The sequence below is a fragment of the Sylvia atricapilla genome, chromosome 3 (assembly GCF_009819655.1).
Source record: "Sylvia atricapilla isolate bSylAtr1 chromosome 3, bSylAtr1.pri, whole genome shotgun sequence".
NCBI lineage: Eukaryota > Metazoa > Chordata > Aves > Passeriformes > Sylviidae > Sylvia > Sylvia atricapilla.
In genome coordinates this window covers 112,963,175-112,980,695 of record NC_089142.1, presented here as the reverse complement: position 1 = coordinate 112,980,695, position 17,521 = coordinate 112,963,175, and the positions used below count along the sequence as shown (strand labels likewise).

At 48.7% G+C, this 17,521-nt stretch overlaps 2 protein-coding genes across 2 annotated transcripts in view; one reads left to right on the top strand and one right to left on the bottom strand.

The window, feature by feature from the left end:
- PPP2R5D (protein phosphatase 2 regulatory subunit B'delta) overlaps positions 1-16,373 on the top strand; it is a 28,810-nt gene extending 12,437 nt beyond the window's left edge. The window contains exons 9-16 of the mRNA XM_066316717.1: positions 1,329-1,437; positions 2,276-2,329; positions 5,056-5,226; positions 7,145-7,272; positions 9,916-10,017; positions 12,489-12,561; positions 13,013-13,129; positions 13,476-16,373. Of these exons, the coding sequence (XP_066172814.1) occupies positions 1,329-1,437; positions 2,276-2,329; positions 5,056-5,226; positions 7,145-7,272; positions 9,916-10,017; positions 12,489-12,561; positions 13,013-13,129; positions 13,476-13,613 (892 nt within the window). The 3' untranslated portion in view covers positions 13,614-16,373. The remainder of the gene's footprint in view (positions 1-1,328; positions 1,438-2,275; positions 2,330-5,055; positions 5,227-7,144; positions 7,273-9,915; positions 10,018-12,488; positions 12,562-13,012; positions 13,130-13,475) is intronic.
- On the bottom strand, positions 16,252-17,457 carry MEA1 (male-enhanced antigen 1). The gene is made up of 3 exons (XM_066316722.1): positions 17,193-17,457; positions 16,999-17,113; positions 16,252-16,932 (listed from the first exon to the last, which is right to left on the bottom strand). The coding sequence occupies exons 1-3, from the start codon at positions 17,403-17,405 to the stop codon at positions 16,769-16,771; spliced, it is 492 nt and encodes a 163-aa protein (XP_066172819.1). The 5' UTR covers positions 17,406-17,457; the 3' UTR covers positions 16,252-16,768.
- Between the last annotated feature and the right edge of the window lie 64 nt (positions 17,458-17,521).

The window sequence follows — 17,521 nt, the reverse complement described above, 5'->3', positions numbered from 1 at the left end:
ATGGAAGCTAAAACTTAAGGCATCATTTCCCCTTTTTAGAGGCTTGACAAGGCCTTTATCTTGTTGAGTCTTTATTCTAAATGTATACTAATAACAGGTATTTAGTAATAAATGTCTAACAGCAGTAAATATCTAATAATAGATAAGTATCTAACAATAGTAGATATCTAGCAGTAGTAATGTCTTGCACAGTTGGCTATCATGCAAAGAAGAATAATGATTATTATGAACAATTCTTCCAACACAGACGAGGAATCACTTAAAACATGTTTTGGTTTGCATCGGTCTCTATTTTTTCAGTTGTTTCAGGAGCAGAATCCTTCTTAACTCTAGAGTAGTGAATCCAGGGTCCTTTGCCAGCAATTTTGACTGCGATGAGAGTAGTCAGCAGGACTTGGAAAGGTCCTCTGCACTTGCCTTGTAGAGGATCACTGTCCCACCACTTAACACAGACCCAGTCTCCAGGTTGGAAGGGATGTGCAGGTGTATCCAGTCCTGTGGGCCTGGATAGTACAGTGTCGTTCTGGAGCTTTTGCAAAGTGGAACCTAAAGCCATTAGAGAGCTATGTAAATCAATCATGTTCCCCTTCATGTGAATTTCACCTGGAACATGTGGAATCTGATATGGCTGCCAAACAATATTTCATAGGGGCTGATGTTATCACCGGGGGGCTAGGTTAGTGAGAGAGGCCTCCCAGCCCAGTGTGCTGTGTGAAAAGGCAATGTCTTCCTTGCAGGAAGCAAGGAAGGTTCTTTTCCAGAGAATCTCAGTCTGACAGAGCATCAGGTATTCCCCAGAGTGCCAATAAATACAGTGGTAGCCTTCTCCTCCCCAGATCTGTCTCCTGTTGTTGAGTTTGAGTCCAGTCACACTTGCTATCTTGCCTTGGCAGGCAGTAAAAGAAGAGCTCTCACAGCTCTGAGAAGCCTTAGTAATGGGCAGCCTACTTCAGAGTTTCTGCTTCCCTTCTGTTTGTGGCCCTGGTGCGTTGCCTGTTTTGTAAAGCACAAGACTCAAGCACTGAGCTGCTTTGGTGCTGGCCTTCCCCAGAGGTTCTGCCTCAGTGTGTGTGGGCTCAGCCTGGCAGGGACAAAGCAGAGTCCAGGCTCCAGCAGAGGCATTTCCCTGTGTTGCCTACCAAGAGCACTCTTGCTGAGCTCAGTGTGCAGGCTGGGCTGCAGTGACCATGCTGTTGGTGGGTGCTTCCTCAAGGGGCTGGTCAGAGTGTGTCTTGTGAGGTGAGAGGAACTGTATTTCCTCTGGGAATATATTTCCTCTGGAAATACAGCTGGGTCAAAATTTAAACAAGACTCTTGTTTCTTCTCAGCATAATCAATGGGTTTGCTTTGCCTCTGAAGGAAGAGCACAAGATGTTCCTCATCAGAGTCTTGCTACCACTGCACAAAGTGAAGTCTCTCAGTGTGTACCATCCACAGGTGAGAAGTGCTTCAAGTTCCCAGGGCAGATTGGGATTTTGTAAAAGCTTATAGCCATTAAAAGCTCTATATGTTTATATTAGTTTACAAGGTAATTGTTTCTAGCTATCCACCAGGCCCCATTGTATGAAGTTCTTGCTGTGAGATGTTCTGGACTCTGCTCTAGTCCTGTACTTCAGTGGTTGTTCCATTCTTGTGGTGTCTGGGCCTGTGCCACTGGATGATAGGAGGGTATCCTGACACTGTCTTAATGCTGTGGCTTGCTTTGTCTTTCTGTACTGGAAGCTTGTGAAATATTTGGGGCCTGATGAAACCAGAGAGGTAAATTTCCTATCTGCAATCATGTGGTGCATCAGCTATTAGTCACCACTGAGGTATGTGGAGAAGTTGGCTTGCTAGTCTGCTAGATTGGTTTAGAGATTAATTTCTTCCAATCTTGAGTACATAACAGAAGACTAGAGGAGATCAGAACTTAGGATAGGAAGTGAAAAAATGTGGGTATTAGGTAGAGATGTCTGTTCTCTCAGCCCTGTTTCTGTGGCACAGGGCTTTGTGTCAGGTTTGTTCCTCTCCAATGTGTGCAGCTGTGCTTTCATCTGAATGTATTGGCTGTGGATTGCTCTGTGTTACTGAAGTTTTATCCTTTAAATTGCACAAATGTCCTGAGCTCAGGCCCTGACTGCTTGGTCTTAAAGTCTTCACTTGCCATCAGTGAACTGGATTTGTTTATGGCTGCAACATAATGGGCATGGGGTTACTTCCAGCCTAGGAGGTTGTAGCACTTATTCTTGGGTACACTTGAGGAAGCTCTAATCGTGCCATGTTTTTTTTCCTGCAGCTGGCATACTGTGTTGTTCAGTTCTTGGAGAAGGACAGCAGCTTGACAGAGCCAGTGAGTAACCTTACTCCACTTGTGTGTGACAGTCAAGTCCCAGAAAGCTTCACAGCTTCCTTAGAGCAGCCCTTTTTCCACCCTTGCTGTAAAGAGGCTGGGAGTCAGCGGTATTGTTTACTGGGTTTGCCTGGCTCCCTGGGGCTAGAAGGGATTGTACTGCTCAGTGCAAGCCTTTAGCATTTTCTCCTGAAAGCTTCAGGAAGGTGGGCTGCAATCTTCCTTTATGCTTCAGATCTTGGTGTAGCAGAAGGAACAGGATACCAAGCTGTTCTTCCAGGGCAGAGCTTCTGGCTAATGAGAGATACTGCAGAGAAAAAATACATGACCATCTGATGGAACCAGAGCTTGTGAGGGTCCTGAAATATTAAGAGTCCCCTCTAGGCTCCTGGAGTGTGCTGCAGGATTGTGGGGATGAGGTTAGGAACCCGGGACACAAGGTCTGCTTAGGCATGCCACTGTTCCTTCATGAATGTGTTCTCCTTCCAGCTTTAGCATTAGTTTGCTGCCTTCATAGAGGTAAGTCACATTTGCCTTCAGGATGTAGTGCAGGGAAACAGCAGGCTCTAAAATGTGAGCAGTGTAGACGGAGACCTCACATATCCTAGTTACTGGCTCCACAGACCCGCAGTGCTAACCAGGCTAAATGCCAGCTTGGCAGAGGGTGCAAGAAGGAGACGAATTTTTCTCCACCCACTGCAGGCCAGGAAATGTCTTCTACAGAGCTGAGCTTCACAGGCTCAAAACAGCAGATGGGCAGAGAACACATACTTCTGTCACTGTAGCAGGGAGCACCAAAAGTGTGAGTGTTTTAATGAGTAATGCTGGCTGAGGTCGTTCTGTTCCCTGGCTCAAGTGTGTGTGCTCTTGGTGAGCCTGCCTGTGCTGGGTAGAAGCTGGTCAGCTGTTGTCAGCTTTCTAGCTCCACAGGTCTGACACCAGCAGTGTGCTGGAGCAGACCTCCTGGCTTTTCCTTTAAACGTGGGTTCTCCATTTCCTTTGCTCCCAAGAGCCTGCTCTGAAACAAATTGCATAAAGTAGCTTCCTGATCATGCTGAGTACTTCCTGTGGCTGACATCCAGTCCTGCAGCCTCCTGCCAAAGCACCTCAGAGGTTGAGGGAGAAGAGAGAAACAGGAATCTCTCAATATTTCTAGGCTTCGCAGCTTATTCAGATAGCAAAGCTCCGTAGCTCATCACCTTTTTCTGGATAACTGTTTAGGGGGCCCCTGGATTACAGAGCAGGTCTGGCTTAGTGTTTGTGGGATGCAGTGCAGTGACCCAATTTCATTACCTTCAGTGGATGCTGTGTTGTGTTTCAACCAGGCATACCAAGACCATACTGCCACAACTTGTGTTCTGATGAAGCACCTTGCTTGTGAAGGTTTTGAATAGGTGCCCAAGGTGGCTGATGTTACTGAAGTGTGGAAGAATTACAGGGCTTGTGCATCAGCAAAAGTCTGAATGCATGGGGAGATGCTACCAGCAGTGCTGGAAAGGGGCCAGATTACTCCCTGGGTCCACACTTGATTCAAATGGGGCTCCCAGAAGCTTGCTCAGCAAAGCTTGACATGGTAGCTCTTCTCGCAACAGCAGTCTGAGAGACTGCCAGGTGAGCAAGGCCTCAGATGTGCTCAGTAATAGCAAACACAGATTCCACGCACCTCACACCACCTTAGTCCTAGGTGAAATTGCTTCTGAGTCATTGAAGCTAACTCTTGCCTGGGTGGCAGACATGAATAATGACAGACATTGGGGATAGTGAACTGCTGGCTTCTCAAGCCTTGAGTTGGCAGAAAAATAATGGTCAGATATCTTTGATCCTGCTGTTGCACTGCCCACCACTGACCCTCTGCTGCTCTGAACTTCCTGTTGGCTTCAGGATCAGGTAGCTGAAGTACAGAGGTTTGAGAGGGCAGCTCCTGTGGCAAACTGTGTGGGACTCAAGTGTCCACAGAGTAAGCATTTCTTCTTCTTACAGGGTGAGGGTCTGCAGCATCTTGGATCCTGCCTTTATTGTGTCTAGAGGACACAATATGACAGGAAGCAGTATTAAAAATAAATCTAGTGAGATACAGCCCTTCCCCATTCTTGTCAGCAATAGTTTTACTCAGTCAGAAGTTGCATCTGCATTGGCACGTTTAATTATAACTATTAAGTGTAAACTCTATGAACTTGTCTGCTCCATTGCTGGAGTCTTGCAAAAATGAGTTCTATAATCCAGTTACTTTTGTGTGAAGTAGTGTTTACTTTCCTTGTCCCAAACCCATCCATTGCTTTATTTATTCCGTGCTCTCCAATATTCAAGCTCTGTAGTGTTTTAAATAATGCCTCTTCAGAAACCTTTTCTATAGCATTTCCAGTTCTATTAGTTGATCTTCCATGGTTACTTTGCACTGTCTGCCAGCTGCTGCCCACTCCAGTTTCACCCTTCTGTGTTAAGCTGTGATGGGGGATAAAAAGTGATTTTAAGCTTTGTGCTTGGAATATGAAATTGTAGCAGCCTAGGCAGAGCTGCTGCCGTGAGTGTAACTTGACAGAGTTTGGGCTTTTGTCTCCTTTCTTCCCTGGTCACTCGCACTGACTTTCTGAGAAAATCTATTGTGTTACTTCCTTCCCTCTTGTCGTTGTGACCAGATACTTAAAAATTTATTTTGCAGCTGGCGTTGAAAATTTATTTGCAGCTGTATGGGTCTGTAACACTGTCTCTGTACTCTTCCCACTCAGGTGATTGTGGGCTTGCTGAAGTTCTGGCCAAAAACTCACAGTCCCAAAGAGGTGATGTTTTTAAATGAGCTGGAGGAGATCCTGGATGTGATTGAGCCATCCGAGTTTGTGAAAGTTATGGAGCCCTTGTTCAGGCAGTTGGCCAAATGTGTCTCCAGCCCACACTTCCAGGTAAATTGCAGCATTGACTTGTAATCCACCTGGCATGTGAGGGTGACACCACAGATTTTGGGCTTGTGTTTAGCACATGGAGGTGTGACCAGGGTGAGTACTGGGGTGACACGTGGTGGTAAGCAGTGAGACTCCTCAGCACAGCCACAGCACGAGCTTATCCAAAGAGAATGAGCCTCTCCTGCTGCTCTGTGCTGTTCTGCAGCAGGCTGGGGCTGGAGAACAGGTGCTCTCACACCTCTTGTTTTGGCCAGCAAGGACAGAGGAGATCCATCCAGGGTCACCCTGTTGAAGTAAAAGCAAGCACTCTGCAGTATTGAAGAGAGGCCAACCAAAGAGGCTGTGCTGGGGAAGTCCTTTGTTTTATTCTGGCACAGGTAGTAAAGAGTGAGGTGTATTGGAGAAGTGCTAGAGTCTGTTTCTTGCTTTCACTGAAGGGAAGCTGGTTGTAGTAGCTGACTAATACAATCTCTGGGGATGATAGTCTTAAGGTTTAAATTGTACAGTGTGGTGAGACCTGCTAGTAGCTCCTGGCAGGTGCTCTTGGCTCACTCTCTTAGAGTGCCATGAAGGGTGCCCAGGAAGAAGACAGCTTGCTGGTGAAACACATGGTCAACCCAGGTATAGGTGGAGTGTTAAAGAAGAAATGACACAGCCATCTCCCAGGTGAGAGTGACTGCACAGTGGGGCAGGCTGGCTTCAATCTGTCCTTGGTGTAGAGAGATACAAAGTCATGTGTTTACTAGACAAAAGTAAAGTCAGTCTAGGTCACACATGTGTAAAAAATCAGTTTTGTGTAAAGGACTAGGGGGAGCATGATAGAAACCAGCTGGACATGAATTACTGGTGTGGTGATGGAAACCAAAGGACTAATGTGACCTTTGGGTGTGGAGGCAGCTACCAGAAGGAACTAAGGAGCTTGAATAAAGTAGGGTAAAGGCTGGAAGAGAGACATCCTGTACTTGATAGCAGCCCTCATGTGCTGCCAAACTCTGAAGAACAATACTGAGAAACCTGGAGAAGGTGCAAACACTTTAGAGCTGAAGCGTGTTAACCCCAAAGGTGTCCCGTACAATCAGGCTGAACAGTCTTCAGCTTGTCTGAAGAGCAAAATTAGGAATTGACCTTTTGGTGAGTCTGAGCACCTTGGTGGGAATGAGTTTTCTCTGAGTGGATTGGATGTTCATCTAGCAGAAGGCGGCTTAACCAGATCTTGAAAAGCTATGTAAGTAAACACAAAGTGAAATTCATTTTATTCACTTGTGTGGAATAATATATTAGGAGGATAAAGCAAGTTCTGCATTTTCTGAAATGTCAAACTGAGTCTCTTTTCCTTGGTTTTTAAGCCATTCTCAAGCTAGCACTAAATGCAGGAATTAGCCTGCATTGGCTGTCACAGTGTGGAAGCTTGTTGGACTTGTTTGTCTTGTTAGAGCAGGATGGCTGCCCCAAGAGTTTTCATATTTTCACCTTTACTAGATTGGGGGGTTGAATTGTGGGACTGGTGACTGAAGCATGCCTCAAAGCCCTGAGAGGCTCTGTTGTGGGAAAACCAGGGAGGAATGGAACTTTACGGAGGACAGTCTGAGGAAATGAAGAAGGCTTGGAGCTAATCTGAATTGGGGCATGGAATAGATGACATTACTGTCCTTAAGTGTTGTGTGAAGGGTGTTGGAGTCCTCAGTATGTTGACAGTAGGTTTGTCTATTCAAGAACACCTGGTTTTTCTCAGAAAAGAGAGAAGTGCCTGGCAGAGGTAAGGCAAAGGAGGGATGAATGGCCTCACAGAAGTCCATGAAGCTCAGCACTGTGCTGTGAGGAAGCATGTGGGCTCCTTGGCTGGATGGTGGCTTCTCTGTCAGCAGCAGAGGTGTTCCTGGCAGGAGCTCTCCAAGGGTGCCTTTCTCTCCTGCTGCAGGTGGCGGAGCGAGCACTCTACTACTGGAACAACGAATACATCATGAGCCTGATCAGTGATAATGCTGCCAAAATCCTCCCCATCATGTTCCCAGCACTCTACAAGAACTCCAAGAGTCACTGGAACAAGTAGGTGTTCCCCTAAGCTCTGGCACTTGCTAGATTGTTTCACCCACTAGCAATCTTGGGGCATGCTGCTGCAACAGTGTGTGGATGGTGCTTGGTGGCACCAGCTGCTGAGGTGAGGGGTTGGTGGTGGTATCAGCCTGTATCATGGAAAAAGGAGATTTCCTGAACCCTCAGTTTTCTGTCAGCAGCCCAGGAAAGCCAAAACCCTTGTGCCCAACCAGTTTGCTCTTAGAGGGACCCTTCATTGAACAGTCCAGCTGGTTCAGTTCAACTGACTTATTCAGGGAGACATGCCAGCAGCATAAGAGAAACCATTCATCAGGTTTTCCACTTTATTTGATGATGTTCCATGTTGCTGGTGACTGCCAGTGCCTGGGAAGGACTTACACTGACAGTTCAGGGAATAACATTCCTTATTAACAGAAAATTGTGACAGGTTAAGGTTCAAGGACTGCCAGTGAAAGTGTCTGACTGCAAAAACATAATTCAAAGCAATTCAGAGAAGCTCTAATTCCCAGTAAAAGTATCCAGTGTGCAGAGTACATTTCTTACCCACAGGGGAAGAAGGTAGGTTCAGGCTATTGACTGATCCCAGTAGTTACAATGGAGTCTTCCGTAACTTACTCGTATTCTTAGCTTACTTTTATACTATTTGTTTTTGTTTAGTTGGAGCTTAAGGGACTCTTAGTCACACGTGCGTTTGTTACTGATGGGTGTAAAATTCTCTGGCTTTGCTCAAAGCTGTAGTCAATAAAGCACAGTGCATGTGCCCCATGAGGGGTGGTCACACTCTGGGAAGAGGATGTGTGTTCATAACAATTGTGTTATAATGAACAGAGCTCATCTGAGGAGGGTGATTTCACCATACCTCCTGGCTCAACCACGAGTCACCTCCTATCTCCCGTGGCTGACAGGCTCTGAGCAGTTTATCAGGGCAAAACACCCTTTGAGATCCCCTCCCTGCCAGGACTCCAACAGTGCTTGGCTGTGGTGTTCCCACTCTGCTCCACCCTCCCTTCCATCCCCCTCAGCAGGCTGTCTGTGGGGAGCCATCCTGGAGCAGGCTGTGAGCACACCAGCAGCATTCCATCCAAGGAGCTGCATTTTACCCTGTACTGTTACAGCTTCTGCTAGGACATGAATAGAACTTCTCAGTGTCTTCGGATTTTTCCCCCAGCCATCTCTCCACAGCATGGAACAGGGCCCCAGCAGACCAGAGTGGCTTGCTTCTGCAAGGGTTGAGGCACCTGCATTTACCAGCCTTGAGGCCATTGAGTCTGCACAGGGTTTGATATCTGCCTGTCACTAATGTTGCCAGTCTCTCAGAAGTGTGCAGTAGATTTTCCATCTGACTTTGGCTTCTTGTTAACTAATGTCCCACCCTTATGTTCTCTGTGACCAGAGATCTTGGCTAATACAGTGACTGACTCCTTGAGTACAGGAAAATTAGGGAAAGCAGAACTAACTGGGCAGCTGTCCATCTCAAATATTGTCCCCTGTGTCTGATTCCTAGATACTACTCTATTTTGTGGTTCTCTTATCAACTTCCTTTCTTCTGACTTCTTCATTTAATTCCTTACCTAGTTAAGTCAAGTTTAATTAATTTGATTTAACACACTTCCTGTAATGAATTAGCTAAAAATTAATTCTAGGGGAACTGGACAAGTCCAGAGCTTAGAAAAGGACTTTATATTCTTGTCTGAAACCCTTCACCAGTTCTGTGTCCCTGCAGCAGCCAAGGGTCATGATTCTACTGTTCCTGTCTTTTCTGGTCTCCTTCTCAGTGGTATTACAGAAGAAGTTCTGAAAAATTTTTCCTCTTATTTCTCCTTGTCTTTGTTTGAGCAACAGCCCCATCTTCTCAGGGCAGGTTGAGTGCCTCACATTCTCCTCTTCCTTCCCATAGTTCATCTACTTGGTCTATCAGCCTGCTTAAGTCCAGCAGGGCTGCATCTCTTCCATATTCCCTTGCAGAGCTGGTAGAGACACAGAGCTTAATCTGTTGAATCTCATCTTTTGCCTCTGGGTCAGGTATTTCAGAGACAGCTTCCACACTTGTTTTCATTCCCTTGGAGAGCCTTTTTGTTCAATAGGGAGTTCACGCACAGTGAAACTTGTCCATAAATCACTGGCACAGAGCTGAATTTTCTCCTGTGATAGTCTGTGTGCTGGTTTCCATCTCTTCAGAGCTGCTGCCTGTGTTTTGGGCAGATCAGTGGAAAAGCTCATGACCAAATACTGGCAGTCCAAGAGAGTCACTGTGTATGTGTGCTGTGAACAGTGGGAGGCACTAAAGGCCCCTTGAAAACCACCCTGAACAGGCCCCTTACATCTTTCATTTCCCCCTTCTAACTCCAAGAGATGAACACATGAATGTGTATTTTTGCACTCAATAATCTGACCACAGCAGGCCTGTCCCAGGGTCTTCTTTGTTCTCCATCTCTTTCTCCCTGTTGTATAATTCTGCTGTGTTTATGGAAGGGATTTTGCCTTGGTAAGAGCTGGGATTGTGGGAGAATCTTTTGTCACATGGCTGTAGAGTGAGTTGCTGCTGCTGTTACTTCTTGTCTCCGCTGCTGGTGCCAGCTGGGGTGTAAGAACCTGCCCACCATGACTTGTTCTCCTTTCCTTGTTCCTCTGCAGGACAATTCATGGGCTAATCTACAATGCACTGAAGCTCTTCATGGAGATGAACCAAAAGCTTTTTGATGACTGCACACAGCAATACAAGGCGGAGAAGCAAAAGTGAGTAAGAGGTTTTTGCCAAGTAACTTGAGCTCATCCTAAAGTCTCCTTAGGGTACAGTAACAGATGGTAGGTGCCAATAAGCAGAGGGGAAATGGAAAGCCGGTAAGTAATTCTGTCAAAAAGAAGGATTCCTTAGCCATAGGGATGAGGTGTGCCCTGATAGAAACCCTTTCAGTCCTGCTGAAGCAAGTAGCCTAGGAAAGAGTGACAGAGTGCCATGAGCAAACAGATCATCACGTAGAGAATACTCAGCTTTGTTCTGCCTTGGAAATACTTACCCGTTCATAAATGTTGTAGTGATGTCAGTAGAACCTTATTGCTTTAGAAAGACTTTTCTGAAGAATTTTGCTGTAGTGGGCATAATGCATCTTTCATGCCACAGGATGCTTTCAATTTTCCAGTGATAAAGATGGAATAATTCCAGCAGTTTCAAAGAGCGAATGGTGGGAATAAAATCTGAGCTCAGCAAGTACCTGTGCCATGATGCTGTAAAGAGGAAAGAACTCCACTTTTTCTGCTGGCTTGTGCTGATTTGGGTGCTTCTATGGCTTGCCTTGGTGAGCTGAGTCAGTCCAGTAAGCTGGAAGGAATTTTTTTTTTTTTATTGGGGTCTATTTTCTGCTGACTTAGTGACATAAAATAGTAAAACAGTGCTCCTCATTCCTGGATGAGCCAGGGCTGCTGGTGGGGAGAGCAGAGCTAATCCTTGCTGGGAGTGTGGAATTCTGGGGTACATTCTGTTGTTTTATGAAATAGGAGTAAATAACTCGATAAAAGTTGATATATAAATCAGACCTTCAGATGGTTAATCTGCTTATAGAGAAATTAAGGTTTTCTTAGGATCTAAAATGGGAGCAGGCAAGGTATTTTTTCCGCATTCTAGGGTGTTTGTGAAGCCCACAAAATATCTTCACATATATTTTAAGTCACAGTGACAGTAGATTTTCCACGAGATCTGCCTAATGTTTCCATCAGGAGTTCTCTTCCTGTTTAGCTGCTGACCTGCTCAAGGTGACTGTTCCCAGCACTGGTGTGTGACTGATGGAGAATTGCTCTGAAAAAGCTCAACAAAACAAGCTCAGTGCTGTCCAATAAAAGGATGGGTAGTGCAGTTTTCTGTTCATGTTTAGATGATTTTTTGTTTTGTCTAGTGCCTCCATGCCTAATTAAGCTTCAGAAAACCTTGTGCTGTGGACTAGAAAGCCGCATGTGTGGGAAGGATTGCATGTGCAAACAGACTCAGTCAATAGGGAATGGGGAAAAGGAGAGAGCTTATATGTTCACTGTTAGGCTGCAGCCAGATGTTGAGAAGTGTGATGATGGTTTAGTCTCGCTTTTAATTAGTTCACATGCCTACAAGTGACATGTCAGCTCAAGCCTGTCACTGCTGCAGCCCCAGCTGTGCAGCCACAGCCAGGGTGGCCATGAGGGACAGACTCTGCAGGGACGTGTGATGAGGCTGTCTCTGCTGTTCAGTGCAAATGAGCTGACTGCACCTTTCTAATCTCCCCAGACACCTTGGAACTGTTTGGATCATCAGAGTCCCTTAGAAAACCAGTGAAGAAGTTGGGGCAGATAGTGTCTTATCCTGAATGGGTTATTCATTTGGAATGTTTTGGGGTTGGTTTGTTGGAGGTGGTTTTGTGACCCTATGTTTTCTGGTGGAGTAATCTGCTGCTTGAAACCTTGGCAGCTTCATTCTCATTCTAAGCCTACATGACTTTGAAGAATGTGATGTTACAGAGTATAAGAACTTCTTTAACATGGATAGATAGGGCACTAGAGAGACCAGTAGGTGGGATGAAAGTCATATAGTTAATAGAAATAGAGCAGAGATTTTAGTGTAGATGTTTAAAATGTAGAAGAGAGTAACAAGGGGTGGTGGATGCTTACCTCTGTTTGCAGTGAACATTCACTGTCCTGGGATTTTTAAGTGGCCCTGCTGAATAGTCACTTCAAATGTGTGCCCAAATCTGTGCCAAGTTCAAGAGTTGTGCTTGGGCTGTTCAGACAGCTCTCTGGTGTGTTCTGGCTAGAGAGAGAAGGAACAGTGGGCAGTGGAACCCTAGTTCTCTTGGAAATTATAATTTGTCCCTCTGCATCTGTGGGGCACCAGGAAAACACATGTTTGAAATCCAGACTGGTGTCATGGCATTACCCCAGAAACCAGACACTCTCTGCTCTACTCCTGGCAGCACAAAGCCAGGGCTAAAGCACCTGTGCAGCCACCCTGTGCTCTGAGGTGAGCGAGGAGCATGCCTGCCTACTCTCTGCTAGTTGTAGTGTGTCCCCTCTTCTTGCCTCATCTCACCTGTAGATTTAGAATCAGGTAGAATTAGGGGTGTCTGGATGACAGAGCAGCTCTTCCCCCTTGCCTGCACTTTTCTGCTGTCTCTTGCTTTTACTATCCTGTGAATGAAAGGTGTGCTTTCCCCAGGAGTTCACACTTGCTCTCGCTCCCTCTGCAGGGGAAGGTTCAGGATGAAGGAACGAGAAGAAATGTGGCAGAAAATAGAAGAGCTGGCTCGGCTGAACCCCCAGGTGAGGGACAACAGGACCTAGGATAAATGAGGCAAGAATGTGCTGGGGGTATTAACCTGCTTCCTCAGCTCACGGGAGCAGGTTTTAGCATCTGATCTCAGTCCTGTGGACACTGCTGCAGCGGTCGTCTGTCTCTCCCAAAAAACGGTGTCCTGGGAATGTTTGCAGTTTTATCAGACTGTCCCTCTGAAGCACTGACCTCTAAGTACTGCCTTATAGAGAGCATGTGTTAAAGGACCACACTCTGAACGGCAGCTGTACATGCAGTACGTGTGCTGTGAGTCAGAGAGCACAGGAGAGGAGATTCTTCCCTGCCTCTGTCCCTGCTGCTGCCTTCTGGGGGCCAGAGAGGGCAGCTGGAAGGACTGTGCCGTGCCGTGTTAGCATGCTGGGGGAGGAGGTGTAGTGTTGGATGGAGAGCTGACTCTGCAGCTGTGTGTGTTGTCTGCAGTACCCCATGTATTATGCACCTCTACCCTTGCCTTCTGTGTGCTGTATGGAGACGGAGACCCCGACAGCAGAGGATATCCAGCTGCTGAAGAAAACGGTGGAGACGGAGGCTGTGCAGGTGCGTATGGGACTCAGGTCCTTTCACAGTTGCTCCCAGTCCAGCCAGGACATCAGCACAGCCAGAATTGGCTCTTTCCAAATGTTCTGAAGGTAAATGCCACTACTCTCACCCCTCATCATTAAGAGATCAACCTGTAGTCTGAAGAGTTGAGTTTATCTAACCTTCTCACTCTGGAAAAAGTGCCAGTGGGACTTTGTTGTGTCCTTTTGGTCTGTGTTTGGCTCTCAGACTGTTATGAAGCATGCTGCAGTGCCACCCAGCATATCCTAGAGCAGTTGGTAACAGGGGCTGAAGGCATGAAGGGGTTTCCTACTGATTCCTGACTCCTTTCATTTCTTTGTAGATGCTGAAAGACATTAAGAAGGACAAAGTTTTGCTGCGCCGGAAGTCTGAGCTTCCGCAGGACGTCTACACTATAAAAGCCTTGGAGGCCCACAAGAGAGCAGAAGAGTTTCTCACCTCAAGCCAGGAGGCTCTCTGACGGGCTCAGGAGCTGGCCCAGGAAGCTTTGCCCCATCCCTTTCCTCCAGGGGTCATGGAAATGCACTCGGTTCTCATGTATAAGTAAGGAATGAACATGGTGAGCTGTGCCTGTCCTCCACTCCATCTGCATACCTCCAGGGTAGATCTGGTTTTATGTTATAACTTGTATCTATCTTATCACTGTCCTGTCCTCCTGCTTTTTCTCTGTCCTCCTGCTTTTCCACCTTGGCTGTGCAGGCATGAAGGGAGCCTGCCTGACCTCTGCTTGTATCAGTCCAGGCAGGCCTCACTTCACTGCCACCTGAGCTGCTGCCACCTGATTCTTACTCTGCCAGGAAGGCAGAGCCTTGCTAGGCTCTGTTGGGCAGTGTTGTGTGTGTGGCTCAATGTGCTGCTCCGAACTCCAAGTGCCCATCACCTGCCCCCGTGCTGCCTGTGCAGCTGAGCCCTGTCATGGCCAGAGGCCAGGCTGAGCCAGGGGCAGCAGCAGAGTTTGTGAAGGCTCTGCTGCCCCTCCAGCCTGCCTTGGGGTGCAGCTCCACAGTTGAAGGGTCTTAATGTATGGCGGAGAAGATGTTTACTTCCACCTTTCTTTTGCTACAAGCCCCTTGTTCTGTTACCGTCAGTGGAGTGGGGGTTCAGTGCTTTGCCACCCCCAGGTAAGCTGGGTGCAAGCACTACATACTATTGCAGTCCTCCCTTTAGAGCATCCTTAGAAGCTCTCTTGTGAGAAAGTGAATTCCTTCTGCTGTTTGTGTTGGTCCGTGCTGACTCATCTCCTTCCCGATGTCTCGGGTTAATTGTGGGCCCAGAATTAACTTTGCGCTTTGTAGCAGGTGTCAGCCACTAACTTTCTTCTTCTACCTGCTCAATTAAAGTACTCCTGCAGCTCTCCCTTTGTCTCTGTATCCCATCCTTAGCTCTTCAGGGCCAGGGTTTCTAGGAAGCTTGTGCTGTCAGTCATTTCCACAAGCTAGTGGAAGCAATGGATACACCTCATGGGGTGTGGCTGACTTTGAGTGTTCAGTTGTCCTCTCATTATTATCAATGGCTAAGCACTACTGCTGAATCGCTTCCGTGGGTGCTCTGAGCAAAGTTCACCTGTCCTGTTATACTGGCACCCGCTGTGGCGTGAGGCCCTTGTTAGTTATCACATGGTGCATCAGGGACTCTGTGCTACTTTAGCATTTAGAAACACTTGCTGATAGCCCAGGGGCTTGTGCAGCACTTAAGTGCTACTGTGATCCAGCTTTCACCTCTGTTGTTTGTAGTGCAGATTTAGTGCCAGGCTAATGTGCCCCCTCAGAGGCTGGTTTGTCACAGAGGGGGAGTCCCTGCCTTTTACCTGCTGCACCTGCTTTCTTGACACACAAGCTTAAGTGGGTTTACAGTAGGGCAGGGAGCCTTCAGGGAGCGGGGTTGGTGCCAACCTGAGGCTGCTCTGCAATGGCACAGGATGTTGTAGAAGGTTCTAGTGTATCTGCTTGTCCTCACCAGTAAACCATTCCCAGGTCAGACGATCACCCCTCCTAATCTTTTTGCTGGTGCACAGCATGTCTTTCCTCTAACCCCAGCCAGGCTGTTTGGACCTGTGTATCCTGCATCCCTGCCTCGTGTAGCTCTGTCCCAGCTCAGCCCTCACCAGGAATGCTACCATCTCTTGGGAGGAGCTGGCAGCTGCCAGGGGCATATGTAAGATCCCCCCAGCCACACAGGACCCCACCTCCCCTCCGCCTCACACACCGGGCCAGTTCAGCAGGAGACTTGAGAAACACCTCAGGGAGGTTATTGCTTATTTTGAACATTAGTCTGAGCTCGTGATCAGCTGCCAATCAATTACCTCACGCCTGGCACAGCATGTGGACGTGCACCGGGTGGTGCTGGAGCAGCACAGTGGAAATGGGGCTGCTAGGCTTGGGCTGGGCAGGAGGCTCCTTCCTGCTCCAGCACAAGCTCTCCAGCTGCCTGCTTAGCACTGTGCTGTAAGCCGAGACCTCATTTTTAGATTGCTGCAGCATGGTGTGCCCTCCCTTGAGTCTGCTTGCTGCTGGGCAGCAGCTGCCTTTCCCCGCTGTGGGCTGCTCTGCGTGCAGAGGGAACGGAATCTTGTGGTGTGCAGAGGCTGGCACTGTCCTGCAGATGAGCTGTCTCTGCTGGCAGCCCCTGACCCTGGCCAGAGGAATGCTGCTGGGGTTGTGCCATGTGCAGGGGCAGGATTGTAACACATCATGATTATGTGCTGTACAGCTTTGATGTTCCCATAGCTTTTTGTGTCTTGTTTTGGGTCAGGGAACTTAGGCGTAGTACCTTCACATCATCCTTTGTTTGCTGCCTATTCATTCCAGTGTCCTGGACACCTCAGAAGGGGACCATGTGAGACAGGGGCGAGTGTGCTCACCCTCTCACCACATGTACTGCTCAGAGGCAGACCAGCATCTGCCACGCTACAGCTGCCCCTTGCTCAATACTTGGTTTCTAGCATTAGTGCTGCTCATTTCTGCCTATGCCTTTCCCCACATCAGCCAAATGGACAGAACTGGAGCTGCCTCTTCCTCCCCACCTGGCTTGCTCCTTCCAAGGGAAAAAGCAAAACTACTGCATTCACACCCTGGACACAAGTATTAAGCTGCTTACAGTTCATATGTACATATGGTGTACTTTATTTTCAGTAGAGCATTACATAGTATGAAAGTGTTGGATTTTGTACAGATGTCCCTGTATGTACAGAACTAAATAAAACCAATCTCTTGGAATGACACATCTTGGTCCACCTCTAATCTTCCAACACACAGACCCTATCCTGAGAGGCAGGGCCCTAGCCTGGAGAGTGACTTCTCTGGTGCTGTCAGCATGGGGCCAGGTCCAGGGTCGGTCCTGAGGGAATCCAGGCAAAGCCAGCCAAGCCCCATCCCCCCCATCTCCATCCAGGCAGGGACACCAATCTGCCTCCTCAGAGGTAGAGGAAGCCAACACAAGGTCACCACACTGCTGTATGCACTAGCCAGAACCAAGAAAAAGGAGTGGGAAGGAAAATAAGACAATGTCAGTGGAGCAAACTGGAAGGTTGATACTGGCAAGTCCTGTCAGCACCTGGCTCAGAGGCAGTGGGCGCTTCCAGGGTGGAGGGGAGGGCAGTGGTTCGCAGCTCAGCTCTCAATGCCACTGAGGCCGGGGGCTGCCGAGGCTCTGCCGGGCTTGCAGCGTGCGCTGCACCACGTCCTTCCACTGCTCCTCCGAGATCTGGCTGGCCCAGGCAGGGATACCCAGGGTGGGCAGCTTCACGCTGGCCATCGTCCTCTTCACCAGCTCCACATGCTCTGGAAACAGAGAGGCCGTGAGACCGCGGCGGAGCCCCGGGTGGGTCCCGCCGGAGACGCTCTTACCTGCATCCATGGGGATGGAGCTGTGGCTGCTCTGAGCCGTGGCGCCTTCCGCTGCCGCCTCCTCGTTCTCCTCCTCGCTGTCCACGGGCGGGTCGGGCAGGTGCAGCCTCAGCATCTGCGGAGAAAGGCGGGCAGCGGGGGTCAGAACCGCGGGTGCCCCCAAGCCCGGCCCGGCGGGCGGCGCTGGGCGGTACCTGTAGCCGCTCCTGCAGGCCGGGCCCCGCGTCTCCGAGGCCCTGCTCCGGTTCCTGGCTCAGCGGCTGATACAGGTACCCGCCGCCTTCCTCCTCTTCCTCCTCCTCCTCCTCCTCATCGCCGCTCCACCCCGCCGCGCCGTCAGGGCCCTCGGGCGGCCCGGGCTCCCGGGGACAGACGCGCTCGGGACCCATGGTACGCACCACCGCCATGCACCGGGCGCGACGCCGAGGAGGTGCCGCCGCCGCCGCCCGGAACAGCCGCGGCCACCGCGGGGCACTGTGGGTGTTGTAGTCCCGAGGCGGGCCCTGGTGCGGCGTGCGCTGCC

What these genes read in the sequence shown, in the direction of transcription:
- MEA1 (XM_066316722.1), bottom strand. Translation starts at nt 17,405, where the DNA reads ATGGCGGTGGTGCGTACCATGGGTCCCGAGCGCGTCTGTCCCCGGGAG. An exon ending in GCCTGCAGGAGCGGCTACAG is followed by an intron (nt 17,114 to 17,192) that starts GTACCGCCCAGC and finishes CTTTCTCCGCAG; the next exon opens with ATGCTGAGGCTGCACCTGCC. An exon ending in CTCCATCCCCATGGATGCAG is followed by an intron (nt 16,933 to 16,998) that starts GTAAGAGCGTCT and finishes CTCTGTTTCCAG; the next exon opens with AGCATGTGGAGCTGGTGAAG.